We start from the raw sequence: 23,191 nt of genomic DNA, 5'->3' as shown, positions 1-23,191 counted from the left end.
GGCAGTTTCACGCAACCATGGTATGACGACCCCTCCCACATTGAGGAGGTACCTGGAGACCAAATCACCACATCTGGTCTCAGGGTTGTGGACAATACCGCTTCTGGAAATGACAGTCTTCTGCCAAAGTCGACTCTCCCACTCAGGATTTGTTTTGCTTCTCGTTAGGTGACTCATCTTTGTCCCTCTTTTATAAAGGCGATGTCACCTTTATTATTATTGTTGTTCTTATATGCAATTCAATCAAATTCAATTTTTTTGTATAGCGCCAAATCACAACATACATTATCTTTGTACTGTAAAAACCAAAAACAATATTATCGAGAGCAGAGAAACCCAACAATTCACACAATAAGCAAGCACTAGGCATCAGTGAAGAGAAAAGAACTCCCTTTAAACAGGGAGAAATCTCTGACAGAACCAGACTCAAAGATGTGCAGACATCTGCGTTGAAAGGACAAATGGGGGACAGGGGAGAGGAAGGGGAGAGAAAGGACAAGAGGGAAGTGAGGTAGAGATAGAAGAGAAAGACAGTTCTGAATCAGTTAGGACATGTAAGTAGTACTTCAATTATAGCACTATAATAATGGTGATGATATGATGTGAATGATAATAATAATAGCATTGAAACCGGATCTGGATCCTGCAGCCTGCAAAATGAGGACAGAGAGAGAGAGAGAGAGAGCGAGAGAGAGAGAGGGGACAGGAAGGAAAAACACAAACTAGGGAGAGAAAGAACAAGGTCAATGACATATAATGAAGTCATATTCATACACTGAATGTGAGCGAGTGAGTGTGAGTGCATCACAGGAATTTCTCCAGCAGTCTAGGTCTATAGCAGCATGACTAATAGTTGGTTCAGGTTTCCCTGAGTCAGCTCTAACTATAAGCTTTATCAAAAATGAAGGTTTTTAGTCTAACTTTAAATACAGAGAGAGCTTTATGCGTGAATCAAATGACATAACACAAAAATAACTCCAACTGGAAGCCGTGGGGATGTCATCTAAAGTGACAATGTGGGCAGAATTCTTTTTCTCGAAGGTGTTTCGGGAACAAATCTGATTTAGTTCATCTGGCTTCATTGATAAATAAAGCTGTGTGTTGTGCTTTCTAATAATGTTCCCTAAAGGAAGCATAAGGTAAAAAGTATAGGCCCAACACTGAGCCCTGTGGAATGCCACAATTAATGTTTGTATGCAATGAGGCATTATCATTCACGTGAACAAACTGATCTGAAACTATCAGATAAGTATGATTTAAATGCAATATATCCAGTAATTATTCTAGAGTTCTATAGAGACACTGAAGTTTGAAACCTCATGATGCTGATTCTAAAACAGTATGACTTACTAACTAAAAAGGTGCAACAGAAAACTTTTGTCATTGAGGCACCAGTGAGACAACCAGTACTTTTCCAAAGAGCTGGTGTTGTGTCATGTTAAACACCCGACTGTGTATAAGCAGTTAGTGAATACGATTCTCTGTAGTGTTTTGGATAAAGAATAACACTTCTATGTCTGTGTGACCAAGAGTGACAGTAAAGGCAACACTTGCAGACAAAAACATTTGGTAAGGTAGGTTTGAAATACCTATATTTAGATAAATGATCCTGTTATGTCTGTTTGAGAGTTATAAACAGAAGTGGTCTGAGGATGTTGTGTGTATCCCTAAACTGAGAACACACTGTCTGATCAAGAACATGTACCATTCTGAGCATAACATCACGGTGAACCTGCTCAGTGCTCACACATCTATCTGTGCTCAACTAAGATATGGGATCCTGCCCCTGTTGTTTGTGTTATCTAGAAGATAATTTTTTGTTTTATTGTGCAGAATATCAGAAATATTAGATTTTGGTTTTTATATCTAACTGAAACACCTATTTTATTATAAACCTTTTCAATTAGTCTCAGTTTGTGTCATATCATACATAATTGTTTGGCATTTACTTTACATGCATTTAACCTTCTTATGACCATCAAGATAATGAGGCTGCCTGGATTCATATTGCTTTTATGGCTGTAGAATTGTCAAAAAATATTCAATGAGTGAGAGTTTCTGCCCCTTTCCAAGAGAACTTTCACTTTCGATATTTGGTGGTTATTCAACCATTTAGGAATAAGCTGAATCTTGTCTGTGATTGGTCTGCCATTCAGTGGAAGTCCTGTGGGTTACTGTAATGACAATATATGGGCACAAAGCTCTTTTTCTCTGCTCTCTGAGGGTCACTCGGAGTAGGCTGGACCAGTCAAATAATAACATAATAACCTATAAACAACAAGCACTCCAAATGTTTCCCTTTATTTAACAACCTGAAATGTCTCAAGAAGTGCAATTGCAACAATATTGCGCCTAAGTTGACCTAAGTTGAAAAATATAAAATTTCACATTATTAGATTCAAATCATCCATCCTGGGGGCCAGATTGGACCCACTGGTGGGCTGGTTTTGGCCCGCGGGCCGTACGTTTGACAACCCTGCCCTAGACAGATATTATTAATTAATCAGCAGAATGAAGTAATATAATTGGAGACAGTGTCATTCATTTCTTTCTATCATACTGCACTGTGCAGTCTGTCTTTAACATCATAATATTAAGACAAACAACTCGTCTACTACAACTTTAAAGCTCCAGTGCAGAACTTCTGTTGCCCCTCCGAGAAAATCATGAGTAATTACCAAAACACTGCTGTCACACATGCCCAGGTGATTCCACATCACCTCCACCCCTCTGCTACCCAGTTTTTTGTAAACATTTATCCTGTTGTCAAAGTAAAAATCCAGTTTTTTAGGTCTAGGATAAACGTCTGAAATGTGTTTTTGGCATTTTCAGTCACACTCCAACTGTCTGTCGCGTGGTCTCACTTCACCAGTGCAGTGTTGCTGCTGTGTTTCCATCTTGCCTCCATCAATTGTGACGCAAAACAAGTCACTTCCTGTGATGTCCGTGTGGTCAGCAGAACTGCGTTGAAGGTACTTTGAACTGCGTTGAAGGACAACTTCGATCTGTGTTTGTAGGAGCCATTTATGTTGATATGTCGTCATTTTGTTTACAAATATTTCATATTTTTATTGTAACATAATAATAAAAAATGTCAGAAAAACAGAAACAAAATTATTCAAAAAACAAACCAAAAAATTACTCAGAAAAAAAAGTTTTTGTTGTTGTTTTTTTTCAAATGAATGCAATGCGCTTCCGTAGCTTTCAGACAAAATACCTAGAATATTTTGCATTTCATAATAGGATCATTTTGAGTATAACATGCAAATGGGTGGTTAATTAAACCAAAAACCTGAATAAGAATGTTTATGGTTTTATTAGTGAGAATAATGAGACTAAAAACAATGTAAGACAATGTGGAATGCTGGTCATAGAGCAACACCTCACCCTTAACAAAGCAAGATCCAGAGAGTATGTGAGGATGAACTCCTACAGTCTGGAATAAACTGGGTGAGCTACTGTATGAATGAATGGGTCACATGATGGGTCTGCTGCTAAATTAACCCACGTCTTGTCTGCTGTTGACCAAAACCTCGGTCACTCATTAACTCCGTCCAGTCATACGACCTTTACTGCTAACGTGGCTGCTGTGCTGTCACATCATGGCCTGATCGTACAGTCTGCCTCTCAGACGTTTGATTCCGACTGCGTGTCATGTTCCCCATCAGACGAGTGCATCCTGTCGTGTAATGATTGACTTCTTTGACAAGTGTGGTCAACGACATAGTAGTGAAATATCTGTAACTGACCTTGAAATTCACTTAAGGGGGTCACCGTAAAATAGATTTCTATAGAACTTTTCGCAAAACAAACGTTTCCGATAACAGTAATGAACGATTACAGATTGGATGAATGTTATACAGTATATGAAAGTGATTGTTTGACATGTACTTTACAAAATATAATGATTTATAAAGGTCTGTCATGCAACATAAGTGGGCAGCTAATTTTCTAGGGCTTAGAATATAAACTGATCTTCTACTATATCCTTTATGGTAGTGATGTTGGCATTAAAATGAATTGTAAATTGAATTAAAAGGTGTTTTTTTTAAGGTTTTAAATCTGATTTAGAGAATCCTGGCAGTATCTTAATGGAAGAAACAAGGTATTTCCCCCAAAATAACAGTGTAGAAATTATTCAAAATGCCCCAATACATATTTATAAAAAAGTTAATATCCTATATCCTGATGGGAGATTGGAAATGATTCTCTGTTGTTTAATATATAATATATATTGTTTAAATATATACAGTACTTAACAGAACAAATGTATTAGACCACTTGTCATAAAAATGAAACTTGTTTAAAACTAAAAATGTTATTGTAAATGATCTGGCAAATAAACTGAATTCACACAAGTGAATAGTTTGAATTAACTTAATTTATTTATTAAAGTTTGCCAATGAATTATCAGTGTGTATGTCTTTATTTCCTTCATGAATGCACATGCACATAGAAGCATACTGTTAAATCATAGTCTATACTCACGTCACACTACAGTATAGGTCTTTATTTTACAGAGAGAGAAGAACATTGTCAAACAGTAACAGTTTAACTACAGTTAAGACTTTTCCTTTCCTACCAAGGTCATGTTTAAGGAGCAGTGGAAAAAAAAGATGAGATAAATAGTCTTTGGTCACATAGACAGATATTAACTTCACAAATATAACTTAAATACATAACTTTAAATAATTGACCGAATATACATTTGTTATATACGCATACTCACACATTCACACTCACACGTTCACGATCTCAAAACACATCTCAAATGCAACATTTACAAGAGGAAACTGGTTCACATGTTCGTTACAAGGAGTGGAATTCACCCTGCGAGAGGTCATGTGACTCACAAACGAGGAAACGCGCAACACGCGCGCGCTCCTATGTCGTACAAAAACCAACAGAGACATTTTTCATATGCTGGTGATTCTCCTCAGTCCTACAGTACGTGTCTGTGCAATACTGAGCCTCTATGGGGGGAGGTATTTGCGGTCGTGCACAGTTTGCTCACACAACTTTAACATGACGCAGTGCCTGACGTCATTAAGAAAAAGAAACAAAACAAAACAAAAGGACTAGTGGCACAATGGTCCAGAGCTCAGACAAGAATCAGTAGATAAGGTCAAACACATGATTTGTGTGGAAAAAGGCACATTGCAAAAAAAAGAAGAGAGATCCACCAGGATTTTTTTCAGCGTTTGAAAAAGCCTTTTAATGATTTGTCACGAGACAATGATTAGCTCCATTACAGCTGAGAGAATGGCATGTTTCACCTCAGCAAGCCTATGAACAGATTAGATGTATAGGACTAAGGAAGTACTACCCTGTGACCTCTGGGCTCCAATGATTACAGAAAGTAAAAGGAGAGGCACGGACAAAGCGGAGAAATACGAAATGTAAAGAAGGCTTTTGAGAAAAAAAAAACAAAAAAACAACAATCACAAGAAACACAGATTAAGATGTAACATAACAAAATATAATATATATGATGTCAAGTATTGCCAGGTATTTTTTTTGGTGAATTTAAACTAACGCTCACACAAACCATTTATATTTGTGAATTTATAACAATATTTATATGATGGAACGATATGCGAATGATCAGAATGAGTGACATTAACATGAATTAAAAAAAGACAGAGCCAGCCGTCTGTGAAGCATTCAACAGCTCTCTACAAGTTAAGATCAAGCGATATCACCAAGTGAAGTAACTAATAACATTTACAAAGAATGTCAATAATATATTATGTTATACGGGTGATATAATTTTGGTTGCATTTTTTTTTAAAAACATTTTTTTACAGCCTGTCAAATTGTAGCGTGTATTTCGAGGCCTGTGTTATTCTCAGTCTGTCGTCTTCCCACCGTTTTTAAGGATGGGTATAAATAGAGAACATGGAAATGTCAGGGTGTGCGTTGCATGCTATTTTGTGCACCTTTTTGAATTCGGGCTCTTGAACGCCAAACGTTTTGGTCACTGTGGTCTCTCATTAGAAACTCGCATTGTAACAACAAAGGGTCCCTGTGGTTGCCAACAAAAGTTTGAATATCCCTACAATAAGTGCTATGAGGAACCTCCAACAGGACATATAAAGAATAAAAAAATGACCTTTTCTTATACATGGTCAATCAAAAATAAAATCACTGACATGTCGCATATACAAAGGCAAGTGTGTTCTATTAGAAGACTTGAACTTCTTAGTGGTCTTCAACCTCAATAAATTTGACAAACTTAATTTGGCAACACCTAAATGAGTTAAGTTCATTCAAGCTCAGTATACTTTAATACATTGTTTTGCCACAATTTAAAGGATCAGTTCAACCAAATTGCCAGTGTTATGTGGGAAATCTGGGTTATATTTCCCCCCCAAACGTAATGAGGGTGAATGGAAGTTTTAGTTCCATCCATGAAGTACTTGGGCAACACAATTAACAGCAGGATTCAAAAAAATCACTTTTCTCTGGAATTGAACCCAAAAAAGGGTTATTTTTATGATTTTATCATTTATTTGGATGAAGTGACCCTGTGTGGAAACCATATACCTCACTCTTTACATTTATGTGTTCACGTTCCCAGGAGACTGAGGAGGCCCCCCCCTCCCCTGCTGTTGCACTACATAAGGCCAACGTGACTAAATCAGGTTTATTAAACTGCTGTCAGCCAAATCCTGACTTGCAGCAAGAACTTATGAATCATGTGAAAGAGCTAATATTTCAGACTTGGCCTCTGTCAGAGAAAATGCCCACAGTGCTGATCCACGACACCACCGTTCATTCTGCCACCACCTACTGTGTCGGCCAAGCGGCCACTATGGATTCTGAACCTTCTTTTTTTTCCTTTTCCAGCATGGAGTTCATGTGGTTGAGCTCTGACTCTGCATGCAACTCAAAAGCTGTGGCTGTTTCAAACGTAAACCTTGGCCATGAGTAAATTCCCAGTTCAAATGAAGCCGTGTGGATTATTCCAGGGACGTAAGTGCAGGCATGAAATAAAATGGGGCTCAAAAAATGAGGCGGGAGGGTTCATTGGGTCAAATTACAAAGTCTTTGGGAGTACATTGGGTATGACAGGGCTCCAGCTCAGAGTGCAGGTTGAAATCCACATTAGGGGCTTAGGTGTTTGATCAAGGAGCTGCAGGACAACCACCACTGAGGAGGTCAGTTGGCAGACAGGACCAGACCACTGGATTGTTGAAGACAAGCCTTCAGTCTTACATTAACAGGATTAAGACGCCTGTCCAAGGCTGTCCAAGTTCTGGGGGCAGAATCAAAACCAAAAAACTTTCAAAAGTTCTCATGATGATGGGAGAATTCAAAATGGGGGTTTCACAAAGGATTCAGCCAGAAGTTGTATCTTCAAATCCATTAATCAGCACATAAAATATGCAGGCACGGCATTCAGTCGTTTCATTGTCATTTTGAGATGGACGAAAGATGAAAGTTTTGGACTACATCAAACTCTAATGCAAAGGTTACCAGTAATACATTAAGATATAAATAAATGGAGATATAGATAGACTTGCTGTAGGTGTTTGGAGATGTCTCACTCATCCATAACTGTGGGGGCTTCTGGGGTTAATGGGGGACGAGTTTTCTCTGCCATTTTGACCGATGAGTTGATAGAGCCGATGGCTGAGGTTCTGCACTTGGCAGGTTCCCAGGACGCAACCCACTCTCATCAACTGGGGATGATGTGGGTGGTGGCCCCCTCGTAAACCTGAGTGGGCATGGCGGCGAACTCTCAGTGCCCTCCCCGTTTTCTGCGAAGCTTTTTTGAGCCATGCCAGGCCTGGTGAGGAAATTCTCACTCCTGCGGCCGGGGGGTGTCCAAGGAAACTTTCCAGCCATTTTGGGTATTGGCTGGGGGCTGGGGAGGGAGTCGCAACATCAGACTGTGATCCTGGCGCCATGGCCTTCTCCTCCCTCTTGTTGATGAGCTTAGTGAAGACGCCCAACCTGAGGAGAAAACACAAATCAGGTTTGTATTCTCATTTATTCCCAATTCTCCCAATTTACACTGGGATTCAAACCACATGTGTTACAACAGAAAGGGAGAAGAGCACAAATAAAATGGAGGAGACTTTGTATCATATCACAACTTCAAAATACCATCGCAAAAATGCTACTAACTAAGCTAGTGGTTTACTGAGGCTGTAGCTCAAGTGCTAACACTGACAATGACAATAACAATGAGAAAACTTTGTACAAATAGTACAATTTGTCCGAGTTATCCAACCTTTCACGACTGTTGCCTATGGATATGATGTATAGGAGTTCACTATACATTCCGTTAAGCTATATCAACTTTTCTAAAAACAAACTGGCAGCCTGTCCAGAGTTTACCCCACCTTCTGCTCTGCTGGGATTGGCTCCAACGGCCACACAGCCCTCATGTAAAGGATAAAACACTTGACAATGAATGAATGAATGAATGAATATCCGCTTTTCAAACTTTTATAGTGATCCATTCACTAGTTGTTAACATTTTTTTTAATTTTGACCACCATGGACAGACTTGTAAAGCTGTCAAAATAAAAGAGTCCATTGTCTGAATGAGTTTGTCACCTACTGTTTGGCTAGACCAAGAATATAATGAGGCGAGAAAATGTTCCTGCCAACATTATTACTATGCTGTTGCAAGGTCACTGATAAATCTGCAGCAATCCGATTAGCTGTAAAAAGCAGCTTTGATAAAAAAAAAAAAACATCTCAGCCCGTCTGAACACAGAGCAGCTCCCTGCACCCATACACGTGGACACCACGCTCATCTCTTAAGTTAATGATCCTTCACTTGTTGCCCTAACAACATGTTCTATTAGACTGAGATGGAATCCTGCAGCTCGATGCATTTTAATGGCCAGCTGAGTTTCAGCAAACAATGGAGGGCGTGTTTATTCTTGGTAATGTACAAAGGTTCCTGAAAGAGTTTTTATAGGAATTATTGTTCGGAAAACCTCCATCTCAACTCAAAAACGGTCAATAGGCCTCACTCATATTCATTCATTCCTTTAATCATTTTCTACTGCTTTATCCTCCACATGAGGGTCGCAGCAAGGCTGGAGCCAATCCCAGATAACATAGGGCGAAAGAGTACACCATGGACAGGCCACCAATCCATCGCAGGGCCAACATACAGAGATGAACAATCAGTCACTCTCACAAACACAAACACACCTAAGGTGAATTTAGAGTGTCCAATTAACCTCTGTATGTTTGGGACTGTGGCAGGAAACCAGAGTACCCAAAGAAAACCAACAAAATAAAAGAAGCCTTTTTAAAGGAGGCCACTATCTTGCACCACCATTGAGTGGACACAGTTGTGAAGTGAGTGTTTACATCCTATCTGCTATGTGAAGGCTTTGCCTAAACTTTACGAGAGATGAAAATTGACTAAGTTAAAACTACAGTTACATAAGAAAATGTGTGTGTCAGTTATGTAAACTGACCCATGGGGAAACATGTTGTCCTGAGGCTCCACATCAGAATAAATGACCTGTTAAGATGGACATGTCCTGCTGCAAAGTGGACCAGCAGGTACTGGCTATTCAGCAAACATGGGGCAGCAACTGATTCACCATCTGTTCTTTGTTTGACAAAGACAGTTGCTTCTTGCAACGTAACCCTGCATCACTGAACTGTCACCACTGTGTTTGAACAGCGCATCGCAACTCAAGTCCCCCAGTGTTCACCCATCACTGCAGCAGAGGGCCAGGAGTAGTTAGCACTTTTGCTTGTGTCTGACAGATTGAAGTGTTGAATGTTAACGTCACTTCTTGTTTTGCATAGAGGTTTAAAGTTCCGGTGTGTACAAATGAGCCACATCCCATGGTAAGACTGCAGAAAAATGGAGCACTCTTCTGCTCACCCCTTACTTTCCCAAGCATGTCGGGAAACTACAGTGACCTTGAATGTCATTGTCAACAAAAGTTGTCCATCAGCTGATGAGGTTCCCACAGATACAGATGGTGCGTTGTTAGTTCATTTATATGAGGGGGGAGTCATTTGTCATTGAAGCTTTTGCTTCAAAACATGAAAGGCACTCTCTGGGTGGTTTGTCCTTTGTGGTTGCTGCAGAACATGGCAGTGCAAGATGGTGGACTTTGTAAAAGCACCAACCGTGGCCTTACGTACGTCATCTATCTCTACGAGAACCCAACAATTTTGTTTTAAAGCAAATATTTACTTACACAAACATAATTATGGTAGCATATTCAATTTCTGACAGTGAATTCTCCTTAAGTGTGACACATGGAATCTTTAAATACAGCATGAGGGCAAATATATCTGCCATGTTTGCTTTCCTGAGTCAAGGGAAAAATCCTGGCACCGTCACAGGTTTGGGGTTCAATTTTCCCATGTTCTGTGAGACAGAAGCCAAAGTTAATCTAATAATAAAAAGTGTTTGCTAAACTTTTTCTCAAGCTAAACATTTCAGACACCCTCTCTTTAGGTCTGTGTTGTGGTGTGATTTCGCTTTTGAACGTGAGGCATTTGCTTAATTCGGCCAGTACAGCTGCAGGCTTACTGCTGGCAGGTTTGGTAGCCTGTGGACGACCCGCTGTCCAACGCCAGGCTACAGACAGAGGTCGGCTCTATTTCCAGGCTGGGCTCGGTGTGCTGTGGTGCCACATCACCAAGTTACACACACCCTGTCTGCGGGGAGACAGCTCTAACATGAGTCACAAGGCAGCAGTGGTGGCTCAGCACCAAATGCAACTATTTGTTTTTCATAAACACTGGAGCTTTCTCATTGTTTTTAAATTGCTTTAAAGGTGAGTGACACTATTGCTTTACTAATTGTTAACAGAAGGCTGGGATGATTTTCTTCTTTGCCAGCTCATCACTACTCACAGATGGGAACAATGCTGGCTTTTCGTAATACATTTTCAACAGTAATATACAGTAATATAGGCCCTCCAGCCATCACGTAGGATTAGACTTTGCATGTCTGCATGTTAGTCAGATCCAGTTTTAACCAGAGACCAATCGGCAAGTAAGGACATATGAACTTGCTGGCATACAGCAACACTGTGACTTTGTGATACAGCCAAAATTACAAAGATGAACAGTCTTCTTGGAAAAGTCTACTCCCACAACTCATAAGAAATAGGGATGTCAGTCACTGGCATTCAAAAATATTCCATTTCACTATTGCTCTTTGTTCTCATGGACAACCTTGACTTTCAAATCAAATGCTCAGAATGTTGACTGCCAACTTAAAAAGTTATTGAACAAAAGAAAAAAAAAGCTAACTTGAATAACAGACTCTTAAAGGGATTTTTATTTATCTCTCCACTGATTTCAAGTTGTTTGCTTACTGTTGGGTTTCTCTTTCTACAATATTTAAAGGTGACATAGACCGGAAGCTCCAATTAACGCTGCGTTTGTGTGTGTATCTGCGTCATTACCTCGTTTATGAAACCCTAAAGTTTCAGAACAAACAGTTCAGCCACTGCTGAGGAAATAGTGTTGTATTGTTTTCCTGGGCTCTGCGAAGCGGATCGACACTTCCTTAATTTGATGTCGTCATCAGAAATCCTCACCACCGTATCGCCTCCTGGTGCGGCACTAGTCCGGGCACATCCGGTTGCGTACATTCAACCGCAGAAGAAGAAGAAGAACTAGTCTCGTTGTAGCTGCTGAGATGCAGAGCATCCACCGTGCCAGAGGGGGAGCTGTGTATCTGAGAGCTGGCCTATCTATTACGTCACTTCCAGGTACCTGGCCAATCACAGGACAGTAGGAAAGCTCTCGTTGGCTGGCCAATCACAGCAACTGTTTGGTCTGAAACAGCGCGGCTGACGAGAGCGTCAGTGAGGAGATATTTTGATCGGCTCGTTTGCAGCGATTAGGAGGTTTTTAATCATGAAAACAAGTTAATATATGTAAGTAGACCTCCATAACTAACATATATGTGTGATACAAGCATTCTATGTCACCTTTAAGGTCTCAGCCTGATTCAGTAAGCCAAACTAAGCACTTTAAATTTGGGAGTGCCGATGATTTTGACCTGAAATGTATTTTGAAGGTTTAAATCAAACAATCCATCACAATTAAAGCCCTAGCATGATCCTTTTTTCCCTCTGAACTACACAGCAGGTTGCCTTCATTTGAAGGCAGGACCGAAGATTGATTAGGTGCATACTTCATGTTGGCTCACCCACCCAAAGGAAGCTCTCGTAACTCTAACCCCAACCCTACAGCCTGATAACATGTGTTTTCAAGCAACAGATATTAACATTAAAGTGTCACTCAACACTTCATCCATCCATCCATCCATTGTCTACTGCTTTATCCTCCATATGAAGCTCTCAGGAACTGCTAGTGCCAATCCCAACTGGCAATGGTCTTTAACTGTTGGACCAACTGTTTAAACCATTGCTTCTTCATTTCAAGAACTTGATCAAATGCGTCCATTTAACAAAACTTTGTTTTGAAATGAGCAACATCGTATCATGCAGTGTTCCATCCCTATAGGAGCCTGGACCCTTTCACCAGAGTATACATTGAAAGTTAAAATTAAGTTTTGCAAAGCATCAATCATCAAAAGTGTCAGTCGCCGGAGTATAAACAGTAAATCAGACTTATCCCTGTAGAAAAGTCTGATTTACCTTGTGTTAACCGTAGTACCACGCTGCTGATACACAATACGATTACCAGAGAGTCAGACGCTGATGGCCTTAATCGGGCGCAAATATGGAACATTCATTTCTAATCTTCCGCTCAGTAACAGTGGGGAGATTTGTTAGCGTGAATGAAAAAGAAAAACAGGCTTGGTCATTTATTTCCCATGAAACAGCGGACGTGGCTGTTCAGAAGTACCTCTGCTTCCATAACTTCTTCTCTGGGATGGGATTTACTTTATGCAAGCAACATCTGACAATAAGAGCACTCATGGCAGCCAGTTAATTGCACGGATAGACCGGACACAGAGTAGAAAACTATATGCCTGCTCGGAAACTGCATCACTGCTATGCAGAGTAGACACAACAGCAGGGTGGATCTCCCTTCAGGAGCCACATTTGTTTCCATAAAAACCTTTTCAACTAGCTGCTCGTCTTAGACACATACAGTACGTATACAGTGTACATGCACATTCTTGTCTTCGCAATGGTGTGGCTTTCAGTATTGAGTGGAAACCAGCTCTTTAAAGTGCAGGGCGGAATTTGGGTCTTAGCAAATAATCCACAGTGGAATTCTTTGCCTCTTTGGTCGCAGCTTATACTTTCCTCTACTTTGGCTTGAGTTCGGTGAAATTATCCCAACAGAGCCATACTGCTGCTACATACTGTACATGTGTGTGGGGGCGCGAGAGGAGGCCTCTCTTGAGATTATTTACATCAGAGGCAACCCTGCTTTCAATCATTCTGCACACATGTGTACACAATACTGACAGAGTAATGTACTTGTTGTTCCTTGATAACTTGTAAATATGTCAGAATAGAGATAGCAACTCAAGAGGGCAGACCTTACTGCATGTGAAGCCGTCCTGATTTCCTCAGGTAAATATTATGTTAACAGAATCTATGCTGGAAGGTCTGAACTATCCACAGATAAAAGAGCAAGTTAATCTTTTACATAAAATGATAATTTATCAATAATATGACTGTATTGGTCCTTGGAAAGGTTTGAATCATGTTTATATCACCCATGATATAAACATGCAGACTGATGTGTCATCGTCGGTTTGGCTGCAAATCCGCTTCCTACGTCTGGAAGCAACAAGCCTCTTCCCATTTCTGAAATCTGTACTATAATGCCACTTTGCTACTAAAGCCATATTTAACTTGTTTTGAGATTATGAACTCTGGCTTATTTTCTCTCGCAAAGAAGGAAAAGGGACCTCACGATGTTATGTAAAAACAATGCAGGGTATGTGCTGCGTGTGATCGAAGGAACATGCAATTTCTCCTTGTTTGGAAAGCAGCCACCAGGCATTGTTAGAGCATCTTTGCGTCTGTCCTTATCAGGACACAGAGGGACAGTGTGGACATGAACACAGAACGGGAAAGGAATGACAGACATCTAAGCTGAGAGACACTCACGAGGAGTAAAAACGTTTCACGCTGTCAGTGTGTGATGGTAACAGGACAGTATGTGCACCATGGGGTTCAGAGAGAGGGAGAATTTACTGTCCTAATTAAAGCCTGACAGGACATTTATGTGAGATGAGCAAAGTGAAATAAGCGGAGGGAGTTTCAGCGGGAGCTAACTCTCCCCCTGTGTTGTCAGAGTAAAATACATTTGTGGAGACTGAGGTCAGCTGCACTGCTAAAGGTCTTCATAAAAATTATACTACCCGATGGCAGACCTTCAGTGAGAGATTTACATGCTCAGGAATACTGGAATCACTTGGAAGAATCAGCTTCAGGTCACACAATGGTAGTTCATGTGTTTGATCTAGAGAAGGTGTCCTGGTAGACAGAGGCTGCACTGAACTCCAGAGATTCCTGAATTGAACTCCAGGGTGAGAGCTTAGTTTCCTGCCAGCCAGCACTTTATCTGGATTATCCCTCAGTTGTTCTCTGACAGGCAATGTGCTCATCATACATAAACATAGCTTGGCAAATGCCAGGGTGTAGTCATCTCCCACTTCCAAGAGGTGTGACCAACAGATCAAAATGCCTGTGTCCGAAAATGGATAGACCTACAACCAATCAGACAGTGATCGGGACGACATATGTATGAGTGACAGAAAACCCATCAACATGTGCTTGTTGTAGTTTCCTAGAAGGGATGGCTATCTAATAATGGCGTCTAACAACTTTATTAAAACATTTGAATATAATTTGAATGGAATGGATTTGAGATATAGAGGAAGATTGAAAGCCCTAATGTATCATAGGTCATCATATTAAATTATATTATTAAGCCCGACCTAGTCTTTGGGAACCACTGATGTAGACTGTGGAGAAATCTCCAACAGATTTTTGTTCTGTTGACTGTTCACTGTGCTCTCTTGTAGACAACACTGGTAAATGTGCTATTTTTTACTTAATAGATGCCAAACAGAACAATTTTGTTAGGGATCTAGATTTTGTTGTTGCATTGGTCACTTCTATGCTGTTCAAAAATAAAGTTAAAATCCTGAATCTGTATTTATTGCCAAGGATATGAGTTCATATCTATATACAGAATTTTGTGAATATGTTGATATCTCAAACTTTTTCAAAACATTCATATTGTATTACTTCTTTTTCAAGGAGACCACAAGGAGTGGTGGAGGCCTGGATGCCGAAAGAAAGTTCAAATCCATGAAGACATCAACCATAGAGTTCTAAGTTCTAAAATGATGGCTCTAAAATGAGGTTGCTTTTCTGGATATAAGTTACTTGTGTGTTGTGTGTGTACTGTTGTGTGTTGAAATTAAGTAAACAGTTTAAACACAGCGCCCCCAGAGGTCAAAGGTCACCATTTTTGTGGTCTTCCCAAGGATGATGTCATGAATCTATGTACCAAGTTTGGTTAAAATATGTTAAAGGCTTGCAGAGAAATTTTTATTACATTATCGGGGTTATTACATTATCGGGGATTTATTACATTATCAGGTTCTACAGTAATAACCTCCCTTTAATGTAATACTTTATTACATTATTGGTAAAAAGTGTATTACATTATTGGGAAATGCACTTTATTACATCATCGGGAAGTTATTACATTATCAGGTTTTATTACATTTTCAATGGACTCAAGTGCACATTTTTATTACATTATCGGGGATTTATTACATTATCTGGAATTTATTACATTATCAGGTTCTACAGGCCTGACCAACACAAACAGAGAGCCTTGGCTTCCGTCTTTGCGGTTAGGTTTCAGCAGCAGGTGTTCACTGTTTAAACACTTGAGTTTGGTCACACACATTTGAGTGTCACCTGCGTACAAGGAAAATCCCAACCCCTGTTCTTTTAATTAATTATAAGTATCTGATGTTACGTGTCTTAATTTTGTCCATGTCACTTTCAATTATTCATTCATTATTTAAGAAGAGCTTATTTAAACCTATTTATTTCCTTTGTTATATTATATCAAGCTGCTGATAACATTTGACACTTTTTTCAATGAAAGTACCAACAACAGTTGAAAGCAACAACAACCACCACCTTCAATGGAGACAAAACACTCAGATGGTAATGTGGAAAGCATGATCCGGGCCTGAAATATTGTCTGATGTTTCATATTGGGTTAGACATGATACTGGTTTGAATCCAGGTCATAATATGCAGAACTTAAAGGTGATGTACTTTAAGTTGACTGAGCCATTAGCTGTGGATCCAACATCCACCAGAAGAGGGCATTCATGCACTGACTCATCCACAATCCTCCCTCTTCTTTTCCACACTGCAAATACACACGTATTGCATCGCTGCCTGATCGACTCACACTTTAAAATTAATAGACTGTACTGTATGTGTTGGAAAAACACACTGGCTGTTGTTTAATGTCTTATTCGGTGCTAATAAAAGCTCTGACACTTGAGGGAATGGAAAAGTACAGATGCCTCTCAGAGCCTATCAGGCTATTCTTTACAATCGTCCCCACTGGAATTTCTGGCAGGTCGAGAAACAAACAGGTTTTCCAACCTCGGAAATAAAGACTTTTTCTTGTACAGAATCACAAGGAGATTAAACCAAACAAAACCTTTATAAACAGTTACTCATGTGACAGAGGGACCAAGAGGTGGAGGTGGAGGGAAAGAGGGATGGACAAAATCGTCCTTATTTCTTAGTGTATGTATAAAATGTTTTGAGCTAATCATCACATACAACCCTCCATAGAAATCACATTATAACACAGTACTGCCATTATGAATGGGCTTTTGATAACAAACACTACTATTAGAAAATACATATTTATTTGGCTGGGTCAGTTTTTTAAAACATTCTTGAATGTTCATATTCAATACTGTTCCTTGTCAAACACTGCTACTGCAGTCTAATAACTGACAAACCTTTCAGGAGGCTCCTTTTTTGTTTTTAGGTGAAAGTTTATTTCAGTTGTGTCATGGGAAAGCCTTTAACCTTGCAGTCTAAACTGCGGGTATCAGCCCGACACACTAACACATCACTTTCACTTCTCTGTAGAGTAACACTGTGTGACGATTTATTGCACGCTCTAAAGGCTACGACCCAGCAAATCTAAATTTATCAGCTACTGAACCTCAAAAAAATAGCCTCTGACTGTAAAGGATATGAAAGGTGAACATTTTTTATGACAGCTTGTGCATATTCCTGTGCTGTTATCATCAAAAGTCCATCGGGAGTAAAACAAACTTGGTGGAACAACTCTACCTTTGGCTGTAGCTACTACATGTTAATATTTTAGTATGGAACATGTTAACACATAACATTCTGTCACTAATGATATATTTTTTAAATAATAATTTGGTAAAACAAATGCTACAGACTACAGTCCAGGCTTACATTTAACAGTTAAGGAAACTATGAATGTTGCTATCATGTCTGCATGTTTTAAAGTGGAAAATTAGCTACCTGAGATAATACACGCTAGCTTAAACCACTGTTAGCAAAGGGAAGAGCGCACTAAAACACCTTACTGTCTCTGTTAAAATTATAATTTAATGTTTAATATGATTTAATATTATAACAATAATATTGACAATACAGTACAACTAATAAATATGCAACAGTACAACAAAGTAGTCCAAAGTGGACACTACTATATTAGCTACGAATGGCGCATCAATATTTAATATCGAAATAAAAGTGTAATGCGGCTCCAGGAGTTCAGCAGCCAATCAGAGGAGAGTAGCGGGAGCTTCATGTGGCGAATCCTAAATAAAGTAGCACTGCGTATGGGTGTAAATGTAGTGTGTGTGTGTGTGTGTGTGAGAGAGAGAGTGTGCGTTACCTGTTGCTGTCGGGACGCTCCTGAGCCGGCAGAGCCTTCAGCTGCTGGAGGGAGACCAGGCTGATGCAATACACAGTGAGCGGGAGAAGAGACCGCATCTTTGGCTCCAACTTAGCCTCTCGGAAGTAGACCTTCTCTGAAAGGGAGCTGGCCAAGTTTAAATCCCGAAGGAGCGGGAGGGGGGGACAGACGGAAAAAATTATCCCAAAAAAAGTTTGACGATGAGTTCAGGTATCCAGGAGATTCTGTGTTGAAACCTTAGTGGGATGGGAAAAGGGAAAATAATCAATGAACCTGCTGCATAACATTTTCTGTAATAAGAGAAAATAGAGCCCCTGACTTTATTGAGCATTTATCACACACATTACTTTTACTCCCCAATAAAGTTTTGCACCACATATAAACTTTACATTCTCCTAAAAAATAAAAAAAAATCTCCATCTCAAATCAATTATGCAAATGCCCCCTTATATTTAATAAATCATGCCTGGTAATGTCTTACCTTGTCAGGATTCACACCTGTCAATATTCTGCGTCAGCTCTGACTTTGTTTATTTTGTTCTGAATCCAAACGCAAGTGTTGTTGTTGGTTAAGATCAAGAAGTCGCAGTGAGAACAAGCAGTGCTGCTGCTGCTGCTGTGCCGGCCGGCTGACATTGATGTTTAAATAGTGGGTGGGCGGAGTTTAGCGCCTGAAAGGTGGTAAAACCCTGCTGTTAATGTGGGAACACTGGACAAAGCAGGGAACTCAGCAGGGAGTGTGTTTAAGGTGACATATAACAAGTATTGTCTTAATTATATTTGATAATAAGTAAGGGTATATTTTTTATTTTAATAATTTATTAATATTTTTTAGCATATTCTTATATTTTTGCACTTCATCTTTTATATTGTATAGTTTTATCTATCTATATAGAAAAACTGATTTTACTAGATTACAGAGGGTTAAGATGATAAGCAATACAACTAAAAGCAATTATTCTATCTGTACTTCCCCTCCTTGTACAGCTGTGGTGTATGCCCTCACATTTGACACGTTATTGTCATGTTTTTATATTTTATTCTATTTTCAACCTTCTATTATAGCTGTCTCTGTCCTCCCTAACATCTTATTTTATATTTTATTTTCCTGTCATGTGTATTTTGCATCTATCTATCTATCTATCTATCTATCTATCTATCTATCTCTGATGCTGTTTCTGATTTTAGCTTTTTTTAATTTCAAATTTCTCTTAAGTTGCAAATTTTAGGACTTGAGATTTGAGTAAAATGACTCGAAATGACTTGATTTTTTGTCTTTTATGAATATTTACATTTTCTCAAATATTGAGGCGGTAACATTACGATTTGCATCGGAAACATTGGTGCCTGCTTTTGAAAGAAAGGTGATAAAACGATGCTGGAAATGGGGGAGAAAATGTGCCGAAATGAGCACTATCGTCATGTTTGAGGCATGTCAGGAATCGTTAGGACTTATAACTCACTTGATTCTTGCAAGAATGGCTTTGAACTTGCTTGAAACTTGCATATGTGTTGTCTTGACACTATTAGAGTAGTGAACCTGCATGGATTCATCAGTTCAATTCATGTGAAATCTATTGATTCAAAACTTGCATTCATTGTCATGTATTGTTAATGCACACGTACTTAAAAGAATACACATTTTCCTTTCAAATGTACTTAAACTCAAGAATAAGAATAAACAATTGCAGATTTAGCAAAGTGACATAAACTCATCAAACGAGGCAGCAGCAGAACAACAGCTCCTGTGTCCTTATGAGCTAAAAACATTAATTTAAAGTGGGCCAACACGGGTGGGGCCATCATGGAAACTGTGGACAAATCCACTTGGGACCCATATTGTCTGCCTGAATATACTGTAACCCTTAAGGGCCCACATGGACATGCTGGCTGGGTCTTATTATAAATAATGTACTGACCAAGAACAGCCATTATCAGCCATGTGCAGGAAATTAGCACATATTTTCACAAATTTCGCCAGCACTTTGTCTTCCGGGCCAAACCCTCTGTGTATCTCTTATCTTTACCGACAACCAGTGTGTTGCAGACAGATAAGATGAGGTACAGGAATCGTCACAGACTATCCAGAACTTCACTTTGAAGTCATGTTTCTTGATAAACACTGCAGAGCAACCGGTTGTGTTGTTACTTTGAGGTGTGTTATGAACTTGTTATAACAGACAAAAGAGCACGTGTCAAGCAGGTCTCAACAAGCATCTTACAACTGAGCTTATTTCTGCCTGCATCCAAGTTCCCTCCTTTCTTTCTCATTAAACCGAGCGTTGCAGCAACATATACTGTAGCTGCACCTGGTTTCCCCTCATAAATGAAGTTACCCAACTTTAATTTCTTAGAAAACATGTCAAGAGTCTGCTCCGAATATAACAAAGTGAAACAACAACAACACCAACAACAGGTGGATTTTTGAGGAGGCAAAAATCAGGCACATGACGTCTTCTTCTAAATAAACACCAGTGCAGCTGCTTGGGGCCCCAGACAATAGTGTGTGGCGTAAAATGTATTACTTACATTTATAGAAATCCAGATAGCTTTAGATATAGTCTACAGAGCCCCAAACATGACGTGGGGGAACTAATATGTGGCCAAGAAATACAAATTAATATTTTGTGGCCTGGAATTAGTATTTCATATACGCAAATTAATATACTAGTCTGAGGTGGTGGGAGAGGGCCCCCAAATAAAATTCAGATTTGGGCCCCATATAGGCTTGGGCCAGCTCTGCACCAGGGCATAGAAAAATGCACTTGTAGTTTATGTAAAGATATGATCTTCAATTTAGGACAGAAAGTACTATATCATACTGTATTGAGTCACAGAGCAAATTGTATCCAGTTTTCTGAGAAATAAATACTCAATAACATAGTCAGTTCCAATGCACAGTAGTTGCAGATTTCAACACTTAAATCTATATATATTATATTATACACAGTCCACTTATTTAGGTCCAAATACTTTTCTAATACTGTTTCTTTACAGCATATTCCCACTTATTTATTCAGTTCTTATATTATATATATTTTATATATATTTGACACAGACGTAAATATTTCTTGTTCATAATCTTTATTTGTTTTATTTATATATATATGTATATATTTTCACCATCTGGTGGTGGTGGTTATATTTCATTTTCTTAATATATCGTACCTTTGTTAATATCTTAGTGTAGGCTGTGAATCTCTGTTATTTCCTGTTCTATAAAGTATTTCTGATTCTGAAAACAGTGTTTCCCAAACTTTTCAGAAAAGGAACCCACATTTTAAAGATGACAAACTATCAATGCATTGTGAAAAAAAGCACCTTTGTGCATTTGATTCTCCATTTTTTTAATGATTCCTAATATTGCTTTAAATAGGTAAACCAGACATTTCCACTGGAAATAAAATATATCTTGGACACATGGCTTTAACATCGCAGATGTTTTTTTTTTTTTTTTTTTCCATTTGTGCATCACGTAGCTGTTTAACTGCCATTTAGCCACTCATTTCCTGGGAACCTCACAAATGAATGATAAGTCACAGTGGGAACCTGCTAAAAGTCATTCGTGCATCAGCCTTTCTCAGCAGTCATCACCAACACAAGATTTTAACCCCAAATGCTACGTGAGCCCAGCCTTGTGTGTAATGTGAGGCACCGTGTGAGTCATATTCATTTAGACAGATTCGTTACCGATAGTTGCCAACTCCTCACCCTGGCCGATATCATCTGACAGCATGGATCTGCTCAGGCCTTTCTTTAATCCCCTCTATCAGCTTCACATGAAGTTTTCAACTAATACCCTCAAAAAGAAGTGACCTTGAAATGACACATTAATCCAGGTTTGGGTGGAATAAAAAGATCCCCATTTCACCTTCACCTGATATTTTATAGCTGTAATTTTTTGATTTTGAAACATTAAAACATCCTTTGTGAACCATTTAGTAGGGTTTAGTGGCAGAAATTGAATATACTACCTATAACTTTTTGTAGTTTTGGAAGTATATAATCACTTCAGGTGAGTTACATGAAATGGTGAGACCAAAAGAGGGCTCTTCTATTCACTCTTTACTTTCCCAAGCACATTAGAAAACTACGGTGGCCTGCACATACCAGAGAGAAAGTTCTTCTTGCTGTTTTGTCTGTTCAGGCTGCTGTAGAAACATGGCCGCCTCCAAAAAGCAAGGCCCCTAAAGTACACTTTAAAGGCTCGTTCTGTATTCTGGGTCATATTTCCCATGTCCACGTGTCTGCTGTAAAGACAGTAACCACAGGAACTTAGTTGAGGTCATCTGAAGAGGTTGAAGTCAGTGCTCAGAGAATACAAGGGCATTTTGAAATGGTGTCAAACCCCTGGTGAGAACTCATCACTACTTGAAGGGAATGTGAGATTGAGTACACATGTGTGGAAAGGATGACCCAGGTCGAAGGTGGCTAGAACCAAACCTTTTTTTTTATTTTAAAGCAAAACACTTATATAAAGATACTTATGAGTAGTACATTCCATTTCTGCCAATAGAACCTCCTAAATGTCACACAGGGGACTTAAAAGATAAAACATTTTGTTGGGGGGTTGAATAGTTGAAGTTGGAGTCGGAACAACACCACAAACCCCAACAGGTTTTTTCATGCATTCATGCAATCTGCAGTCTCACCATTAGATGTCACTAATTCGTGAAACACAGCAGTGTTTTCAGCTGAGGCTGTTTTAGGTCGGACCTTGGTTTTTGGCTTGATTTGTTCATGTTGAATGTTTGATATTTACTCGTTACGCTACGTTAGCGACGTTAACCCACATTCTGCAGTGGTTCCTATTGATTTAGCAGTGATGGCACAATGCAACCCCACTGATAATAAGTCATTTATCAGTGTCGCTGTGGAAACAGGTCAATTCTCCTTTTACGTAAGAGTTCTTTGGCATGTGACATCAGCCATGCAGTGAATCTGGCTCAGGCTTCAAACACAGGCCCTGGTCTGATCTCTCAGTCGTGCACTGACATCACCTTTTTTGTTTTAGGCAGCAATTAGTGAACATGAGTCCATACTCCATCACTCAGGCTTTGAACATCATCTGAGAAAATGGGAACATTTGGGACGTAGTCAGTGGTTCAAAGATCTTTGCTTGATTGTGCTGTGTTCTCTGTCTTGTTTTCAATGGGTGAGACTGTGCCGCCTCTTGCTTTAAAGGTTGTGTAAACAGTACAAATGACCAGTGTTGTCTCGTTAGGTGGGATACAGGCAGACACTGACCCTGAGTGCCACAACCTTTCTCATATGTTCAATATCACTTTAAAGGTCC

The 23,191-nt window shown here is 39.3% G+C and overlaps 1 protein-coding gene across 1 annotated transcript; it reads right to left on the bottom strand.

Moving 5' to 3' along the window:
* Positions 1-4,492: 4,492 nt before the first annotated feature.
* On the bottom strand, positions 4,493-18,506 carry adm2a (adrenomedullin 2a). The gene is made up of 3 exons (XM_058626245.1): positions 18,377-18,506; positions 17,875-18,131; positions 4,493-7,959 (listed from the first exon to the last, which is right to left on the bottom strand). Exons 2-3 carry the CDS (start codon positions 17,970-17,972, stop codon positions 7,551-7,553), a joined length of 507 nt encoding a protein of 168 aa, XP_058482228.1. The 5' UTR covers positions 17,973-18,131; positions 18,377-18,506; the 3' UTR covers positions 4,493-7,550.
* Between the last annotated feature and the right edge of the window lie 4,685 nt (positions 18,507-23,191).

This window comes from Solea solea, chromosome 3 (genome assembly GCF_958295425.1).
Source record: "Solea solea chromosome 3, fSolSol10.1, whole genome shotgun sequence".
Classification (NCBI taxonomy): Eukaryota; Metazoa; Chordata; class Actinopteri; order Pleuronectiformes; family Soleidae; genus Solea; species Solea solea.
Note: the sequence above shows the minus strand (reverse complement) of the source record. Positions and strands in the feature narration are given on the sequence as shown.

Coding starts and splice junctions, on each gene's coding strand:
- adm2a (XM_058626245.1), bottom strand. CDS start 17,972: ATGCGGTCTCTTCTCCCGCTCACTGTGTATTGCATCAGCCTGGTCTCC. Junction 7,960..17,874: donor GAGCGTCCCGACAGCAACAG/GTAACGCACACT, acceptor TTTTCTCCTCAG/GTTGGGCGTCTTCACTAAGC.